The sequence below is a fragment of the Pongo abelii genome, chromosome 5 (genome assembly GCF_028885655.2).
Source record: "Pongo abelii isolate AG06213 chromosome 5, NHGRI_mPonAbe1-v2.0_pri, whole genome shotgun sequence".
Taxonomy (NCBI): domain Eukaryota; kingdom Metazoa; phylum Chordata; class Mammalia; order Primates; family Hominidae; genus Pongo; species Pongo abelii.
The window spans coordinates 84,133,494-84,142,981 of NC_071990.2; the positions used below are offsets into that span (position 1 = coordinate 84,133,494).

Sequence of the window (9,488 nt, forward strand, 5' to 3'; positions counted from 1 at the left end):
TGTTTTGTCTTTCTGAGACAAGATCTCACTCTGTCATCCAGGCTGGAGTGCAGTGGGTGTGATCATGGCTCACTGTGGCCTCCCACCTCAGCCACTCAAGTAGCTGAGACTACAGGTGCACACCACAATGCCCAGCTTTTTGTATTTTTTTTCTTTTTTTTAAAGATGGGATTTTGCCATGTTTCCCAGTCTGGTCTTGAACTCCTGGGCTCAAGTGATCCTCCCACCTCGGCCACCCAGGTGGCTCACATCTGGCATTACAGGTGTGAGCCATCACACCTGGCCTCATAACATAATTACTAACATTGGTATGAATACTGTATTAGTCTGTTCTCATGCTACTAATAAAGACATATCCAACACTGGGCAATTTATAAAGGAAGATGCTTAATTGACTCACAGTTCAGCATGGCTAGGTAGGCCTCAGGAAACATACAATCATGGCGGGAGGGGAAACGAACACATCCTTCTTCACATGGCGGCAGGAAAAAGAATGAGCAAAAGAGGGGAAAGCCCCTTATAAAACCATCAGATCTCGTGAGAACTCACTCACTACCAGGAGAACAGCAGCCTGGGGGTAACCACCCCCATCATTCAATTACCTCCCACTGGGTCCCTCCCACAACACATGGGGATTATGGGAACTACAATTCAAGATGAGACTTGGGTAGGAACACAGACAAACCATATCAAACACACAAGTACTTTTTGCTGATGTTCTTACTCAACCATTACCTGATTATTGAAAAAATAATACCAGTGTTTTTAAATGCAGGGTCTGTATATTAGTACAAAAGCTCTAGTAGTTATATTCTCATGTTTTTAGAGAACATTATTCATTATTATATTACCTGACTTTCTACTATGGTTTCAATGTGTCCCCCAAAGTTCATGTGTTGTTTAATCCCCAATGCAACTGTGTTAAGAGGTGGGATTTTTATGAGGTGACTAGTATTGTTAATGCAGGAGTGGGTTCATTATTGCAAGCAAGAGTGGGTTCCTTATAAAAGCAAGTTCAACCCTCTCTTGCTCTTTCTCACCCTCTACCATCTTGCCTTCCGCCATGGGATGATGTAGCAAGGAGGACCTTCCCAGACGCTACATCACACAGCTAATTGGGAGGCTTGGGATTTGGGCTCATTTCTTCTAGGCACAAAGTTTTAGAATGTCCATTCCTTTACATCACATTCTCCCCTACCTGTCCAAAAGTTAGAGGGAAATCAGAGCTGAAAAATGAAAAATCTCAAATCCATTCCTTTCTTCAGTATTTCTTATACTCCATATCACCTGTCTCAAGAGTTATATCAAACTCATCTTTCTTATTACAGCACACATTTTGTTATTGTAATATTCTATACTACTACTGTTGTTTCAACTGCAGCAAAGTAACAAACATATACAGAGGTACCTGGCTGTATATGACTTTCACATTAGTGGGATTCTATCTTAAATAATAAATCAGTTTCTCATGTTGCGGAGGCAACTCTAGAGAACGCCGTTGGATGAAATTTTCTGAATAATTCATTCAGGTCTAGTTTACATTGAAGAAAAAGAGGTTTAGGGTACTTTTCCTTCATTGCCATGAATCTTATTTCTCTCTCTTTCTTACAACACACCCAACTAGGTCTTGTCATGCCAGGAAACAAACAGCTATAAAAGCTGATTTTTTAGATGTAAAAGTTAGTAATGATGACCCAAATTAACTTTGATAAAACACTATCTTCTACTGGAACGTAACTCTTAAACATGACTTATACTGAACCAAACTGCCTAAAATATGGAAGAGTGGTGTCTTTTGGAGATTTACTTATGGGTCATGTTATTATTTAATCTTAAGATATAGAAACCATGTAAGCACAATTATGATAGAACTATCAATTAGTGTTTTCTACCATTGCAAAGGGAAATAAACTAATTGAGAATAAAAAATGGGCATGATTATTTTATTGTGTGTGAATTTTAATTTTGAGGGCAATTTATGAAATATTATTATTAGTCACATGAAAATTATTGAGAAAAAATTTAAAACACAATTCATCTATATTAGACCATATCCCTGAAAATAAAAGCATTCAACATTAAATTAGACACATTTATATAAAACCGGCAAAGATAAGCATCTCAAAAATAGTTAGGGCTGTGCACAGAAAAATATTAAATCTCCTAAACATGAGGCAGATTTACTTCCCCAATTGTTTTGATGAAATCCTACCTTGAATGATGCATATTTTAGTACAAATAGTAAGGCTTAGACTCATACATGAATCATAACAAATGAAGATCCTAATTCTCTTAAGTTTTTTGGAAATTTTTCAATTCATACCATATCTACTGTTAACTTTGATTTTACCAAGATGAAGCACCTCCCTTAGGTTATCCAGCAAGTAATTAAAATTTCATGAGATTATCAAGCTTAAACCAAATTCCAACTTTTCTGACTACATTTCAGCATACAATATAATGGCATAGGAAGTGAACTAAACTTTAGACTTCAATGTGAATTTATTTTCACAAAATTACTTTAAAGAGGACAATGCCCAAACTATCACTTTAAAAGCTGAGTTCTGTTTAAAGACAAAAATAAAGACATGGCTCATTCATTAAGTAAACATTTATTTAATGTCTACTGAGCAAAATACTGTACTAAATATTGTGACTCCTGCCCTATGACAATCAAAGAAATAAGAAAAAAAAATACAACTTATGGCCGGGTGCAGTGGCTCACACCTGTAATCCCAACACTTTTGGGAGGCCGAGGCGGGCAGATCACTTGAGGTCAGGAGTTTGAGACCAGCCTGGCCAACATGGCCAAACCCTGTCTCTATTAAAATATAGAAATTAGCTGGGCACAGTGGCGCATGCCCACTCTCAGCTACTCAGGAGGCTGAGGCACAAGAGTCACTTGAACCCAGGAGGTAGAGTTTGCAGTGAACCTAGATCACACCACTGCACTCCAGCCTGGGCAACAGAACAAGGCTCTGTCTCAAAAAAAAAAAAAGGAAAAGAAAAATACATGTTAGTAAATACAAAATTATATAGTACAACTGAATACATAAAAACAGAGGTGTTAAATAATAAGACTAACATAACTAAGAAATGCTTCCCTAGAAAGATCATTATTAAATCATCTAAGACATTTTCATAGTAGAAATTACACACAAAAAGGAAAGAATTAAGAGATTCAGCAAATATATTTTAAGTGGAAGGCTACATTGGGGAACTAATAAGATAAATTTGGAGAAGACTATAAACCCAATTGACAGACTGATTTTACATTAAACATAATAGGAAATAATAACATACTATAAATGCTTGGATAATAGAAGAGTAAAGTGAAGAAAATGTTAATTAATGAAGGTGTCTCTTTCATACATATATGTAGAATGAACTATATCAATGGAAATAAAACCAGCAAAACTGTTGTTGCAGCTACCCAAAGGTAAGATGATGAAGTTCTGTGTTAGTGTGGTTGAAGAAGACATGTGACAGGCTGGGTTGTTGAGGGAAGTAAAATCTACTCTTGTCTTTTTGGAGCCAAAGTTATTACAAAATAATAAGAATAAAAATAAACCAAAACATTCCTGAGCTACTAGCAAAATTAAAGGCCTAGAAGTCTTGAGTGTATGACAGATGAAGAAAGTCCCATAGCTGTAGTTTCAATGGTACATAGGAAATTCTGTTACTCCCATAAGGTACCAGATAACCGTCCTAGAACTGAGTAAAAGATTATTCCATTGATTGCCTCAAAGTTGGTACACTGGATTGTGAATCCAATTTGACATAATGCAGATAAAAAGTTCAAGTATTACAAATTTGAAAATGTGCTTTTAACATATTAATGTTACATCTTATCTTTGATAGAAGATCTTTTTGATACTATTATTCTGAAGTAAGAATTAATCCTTAATTCCTAGTAACCTTGTGAACAGGAGTCAAAAGGATTGTTATATCATAAATTCTTGGCTGGGCGTGGTGGCTCATGCCTGTAATCCCAGCACTTTGGGAGGCTGAGGCGGGTGGATCACGAAGCCAGGAGATCGAGACAATCCTGACTAACACGGTGAAACCCCGTCTGTACTAAAAATACAAAAAATTTGCCGGGTGTGGTGGCAGGCGCCTGTAGTCTCAGCTACTCGGGAGGCTGAGGCAGGAGAATGGCATGAACCCAGGAGGCAGAGCTTGCAGTGAGCGGAGATCGCGCCACTGCACTCCAACCTGGGCGACAGAGCGAGACTCCGTCTCAAAAAAAAAATAATAATAATAATAAATTCTTGATGTAAGCATAGTAAAGGCAGTAATTACTCTTGCTCAGGGATTGCTCATGCCATCTACACACTCTTAATAGACACTCTTGCCTCCGACTTGAGGAAAATCAAACAGGTTATACAACTCATGTGGTCCTTCTTAAGTGTCAACCCACAACTTGGTCATAAATTACAGTAGGCAGGTGACACATACAAGTCACAAATAGTTTTGTCACATCAAATTTTACTTTTGTTCTACTGAAAATAGGTGGCAAACCTGCAGAATAATAAAAGAAAAGAAAAAACAATCAAACTAGCAATTAAATTTATTTTAAAGAAAGAAATAAGCTGGAATTATTTACAATTTAATAATGCTACATGACCACAGATAGCACATAATCATAGATTTGTAAAAGGTGCCTGTCACCACAAAAAAAAAAACAGATAAGAACTCACACTGACTATAACTTATTAAATAAATCATGTCTTTAAGTCATTAATATGATCTACAAATCATCAGGAACAAGACAAGGAAAAAGCCGAGCTTCTGTTCTTAATGTGAAATGCAGTCCACCAAAGAGACAACCAAAATAACTAAACAGACCTCTGTGCTGACTGATGGCATTTTCAAACTCCTGAATAAATAGGAAATGTCCAAAGCGCACGCACACACACACACAAAAGGAACAATCCAGAGACAAACCTGGCTGTAAAATAAGTGTGGAAGCAAAATGATAAATTCGGAGGTATTTTTTATTTGAGAGAGATCCCGAGTGCTTATTGCATCACCAGTGAAGGAAAATGAAGTGTTACCAGGATCCGAAAAGGAGTCTCTGAACAGGGTGTACACTGAATTCCCCTTTAATAAAAAGAGAGCAGCTCTAAACAAATTTTTTTTTAACTTCCAGAAAGCCAAATTAAAAACAAAACAAAACAAAAAAAAAGAAGAAGAAAGAAAGGAAATGGCTTTACCCACAGTCCCATGTCTGGGACAGAGCTCTTCTACCAAGCCATGCAAAGTGTCCAAGACAGAGGCCACCCACCACGCATTCCCAGACTCTTAACCGTGTCACTCCAGAAACCGAGAGGACTTGGATTTCCAGATTGCTAACGTGATCTGAAGGCACTCAATACACATTTCTGTCTGGGCAGGACCAGTAGAGCCACTTCTCGCCTTATCAACCTCCAATAATTGCCACACTGTGTGTGCAACCAGTAAGTGAATGGCACATGGAGTCTGACCTGGCAGCCTGCCTGCTACCCTCACAAAAAACACTCCATTCACACACTTTGTCTGATACTACTTTCATTGTCTGGGCTCTTGTTTTTGGAGAAGAGCTGCCGAAAAGTATCACCTTTTCCTCTATCACTAACCTTTACCTTTACTTCTATCCCTAACATGGGATGCCGAGGTGCAGAGGCACCAGCACCGCCCTGCCATCACTCTACTGGATACGGACCCGATTAGGCGTCCTTCTTCCTTTTGCCCACACCAAGGCCCCCCAGGCCGCAGCCGCTCACCGGGAACCTTCCAGGAGAGCGGCGGAGGGGCCAGGCCATGGTGCGAGGACCTGCAAGAGGGCCCTGACCCTGATAGAGAGGGGCCGATGGGCGGCCAGGTGGGCCTGCGGGTGTACCTTGTTGAAGTGAGGGTTCCGTGTCAGCAGGTAGCCGCGCTGATGGGTGTGGCGGCGACGGGGGGCTTCGGGCTCCATGGCTGGCGCCGGGTTAGGCGGAGGGGTCAGGCCGGGGCGGGCCGCACGCGCGGTGCAGGCGGCGGATGCTGCTGGGGTGAAGGTGCTGACTGCAGCTGTGGCGGCGGCGGCCGCACTGGGAAAGGCCCAGCGGCTGGGGGCGGGCGTGGGTGGCGAGAGGGGGTGGACGCGTCGGGAGGGGCCCGAGCGAAGCCGGTGTCCCCAGCAGGGCAGCTTGCGAGAAGCGCTGAGTCATGGCAGGAGATCATCCGAGCCGGCGTGTGAGGAGGAGGAGGAAGAGCGAGTCCTGGCAGCGCTGCTGGTGGCGGAGCGGGGGTGGCGGCCGGAGCCCTTGGCTCCATAGGGCCTCTGCCCACCATGGGCTTATGATCACCGCTGTGGTCGCCTCTCTTCATGTGGGCATGCCTAAACGCAGTGCACTGGGTGGCTCTGCTGACCCCAGAGACCCAGGGCGGGAGCAGGGAGCGGGGAGCGTCAGGCCAAGATCCCCCTGCCCGGGAAGGCTGGAGAAAGTGGGAGGAGATGCCAGAAGGTGCGAACCTGAGCGGTTCAGGCAGAGCCGGCGGTCGCTCAGACACCGAGGGGGATTACAGGACGGAAGGACTCGTGAGGGGTCCCCAGAACTGTTGACAGAAGACCTCGACAGGCTGAGGAGAATCAGACTAGTCTCTCCCTTCTTGTTAGCGTCTTGGAAGCTCTCTTTCTACAGATTCACAGCCCTCGCCGTGCCGTCCAGGATGCCGGCCATGCCCGGGGCCCTGAGGCCGGAGGGAACCAGGCTTGACCCAGAATGCCGAGGCCCAGGGGAACTGGGAGTAAGCCCAGAGAGGAGAGCTCAGGTGCCACACCTGTCAGTTTCTACAGATTTTCCACTGGAATTTTATTTGAATGCCAATAAGATAAGAGTCAAGGTGTTAGGGTGCAAAGGCCCAATGAACAGTCCTATTTATCTTGTATATTATTTCTCTGGGAGTTCTAGAAACCTGATGTTCAAGAATCACTGCTCTCTCTGAATAATGATGAGTAAGCAGTCTTTCAGGCCTTCCTCCCAACCTCAGGTGATCCACCCGCCTCCGCCTCCCAAAGTGCTGGAATTATAGGTGTGAGCCACCGCGCTGGGCCATTTTTTTATTGTTTTATTGATATTTATGCTTGGAGGTTCATGGACTGGAGGAATAGTCAGATCATAGCCAAAAGGAGTGCCTGTCTGATAAAAATAAATTAATAGCAACAGACACTAAAGCCTTCTGTGCCCCAGTTTCCTTTTCAGTTAAATAGGATTGCTAGTTTCTGTCCCATTTGTCTCTGCATACTGATATTACAAAGGATAGTGTTTGAGATTATTTGCTGATTTTATATCTCCATATACTAGACACACATCCAATCACAGTGTTTTCATTTCTAGTTATGTTACTTTGCCTTATCAGGAAGATTTCTTACGGTAATTGTATTTTGTCCACACTTACATTTAGAAACTTCTTTGACCTCGTCTGAATTATCCAGAAAATTAGTTGTTTTTGTAGAGAATATTTTCTAGGCATCACAAAGTTCTTTTTGAAAAAATTCCTTGAAGTTAAATGACACCTTTCATTGTTAATTCTATACTCCATAAATACTTAATCCTACAACATCTAAGAAAAAGGTATACTTTACAAAACTCACTCTCCTGAATTAACTGAGACACATTACAATTAGGGTGTTTTATGTGAGAGAAAACAGTTTAACAGCAGGCATGGGAGCCAATTCAAGCTGCTTAAGAAGAAACAAAACTGTTAGTACAACAGACCCTTATTATAATAAAGTACTTATTACATGAATTTAGATATACTACCTATCTGTTCCTGTTTCTGAGATTTAATATCTACAGATAGGAAAGGTGTTATAAGTACAGGGAGTAACCCACAAAGAGTATATGGCCTCTCCCTCAAAGGCAACATTACAAGGGGATTACAATATCCTGTCAGTACTAGGTAAAGTTCACATCTTTCATCTATATGTTTACTTTAATTATTAAAATGACAGCATTCATCTTGAATGAAACAGAATAAGGCCTAGCTGAAGAAGCCATTTAGTACATTTATATGTAGTTCCAAGAATACTGGAAAAAACCTATTTTTCTACATAAATGTTAGCTAGAATATCAAAATTTTCAGTCTTTTTTTAATAATAATCTCATAAGATTAGGTTTTATTTCCAAAAATGTAGGACAACAGGTGCAGAGAAAAAAACTGCTTTAATTTGCATTGTAACAAACTGTAGTTGCACTGTCACTCTGGACGCAATTGGTAATGTTAAGAATGGGTATCATTCACAAATTAAGGGACTAAAACCTATAGATTTCTGTTATATACAGGTGAGAATACCATCAGTCAAAATCAGATTTTTCTTTCCCAAGTTATAGTTTAGCACATAAAGGGCTTTTACAACATAAAATATGATTGTAATAGATACTCTGATCTAATGTCAGTTGAGATTGCAAGTATAGAAAATTCAGGAAATAACTCATAGCACATACAGCAATTCAAATATTTTACTTTCATGAGATAAAAAAGATTAATAGAAAAAATATGTATCTAGGTGAGGATTTGTAATATTAACTAAATGATTCTGTAGTCACACAAAAAGCACACTACTACTATGTCTTCAAAATCTAGTGTGCATTTTATACTATAATACATCTCAATTTAGACACCAAATTTTTATCAGAAATTTGATCTGTATTTCAATTTTATAAAACTTACATTTGCAATAGTAGACTCTCATACCTAACTTGTTGCAAATATACCTTAAAGTTTTCCAGTGACTAAATTGAGTATCTGTTTTATATTTAAATTAAAATCAAATACAATTTAAACTGAGTATCTCATTTGCACTGGCCACATTTCAAATGCTTAGTAATATGCCAGTGACCATCGAATTAGAGAGCACAAGTCTAATCCAATGCATTTGGGCCCTTAATTAAATGTTTTAAATAAATAAAGGTCAAATATACATACCTGTGTTATTGTAATGTTCATACAGATGTTGTTACATGAATCGCAGAGTAACTCAAGTTATACTACCTTATTAGTTTCACATATATAGCTATTTATAACTGTAAATGCATGCAACATACTGATTTTCTTTACAAAGCACTGATTCTTTTCCTTCTTCTCAGATAGTCAACCTAGTTGTTTCATTCCTCAAACCATTTTGTTAAAAGTTCACAACATCCCAGTTGATAACATGGCATATGGAATAAAATTCTAAATTAGTAAAACTGAATTTTAAATAAACCTTCTGAAATTCAGATGTCCACATAACTATTGTACTTCAAGACAGCAAACTGCTGGAGAAATTTTGCACATACTCTCAATGTTGCTGCCATTATTTTCCCCCCAACGGAGTCTCACGCTGCTGCCCAGGCTGGAGTGCAGTGGCGTAATCTTGGCTCACTGCAACCTCCGCCTCCTGGTTCAAGTGATTCCCCTGCCTCAGCCTCCCTAGTAGCTGGGGTTACAGGAGTGCACCACACATCTGCTAATTTTTG

The 9,488-nt window shown here is 40.2% G+C and overlaps 1 protein-coding gene across 1 annotated transcript in view; it reads right to left on the minus strand.

Moving 5' to 3' along the window:
- The window catches only part of ME1 (malic enzyme 1), a 227,641-nt gene extending 221,370 nt beyond the window's left edge, over nucleotides 1–6,271 (minus strand). Inside the window, exon 1 of the mRNA XM_024248638.3 lies at nucleotides 5,882–6,271. Within this exon, the coding sequence (XP_024104406.3) occupies nucleotides 5,882–5,959 (78 nt within the window). The 5' untranslated portion in view covers nucleotides 5,960–6,271. The remainder of the gene's footprint in view (nucleotides 1–5,881) is intronic.
- Between the last annotated feature and the right edge of the window lie 3,217 nt (nucleotides 6,272–9,488).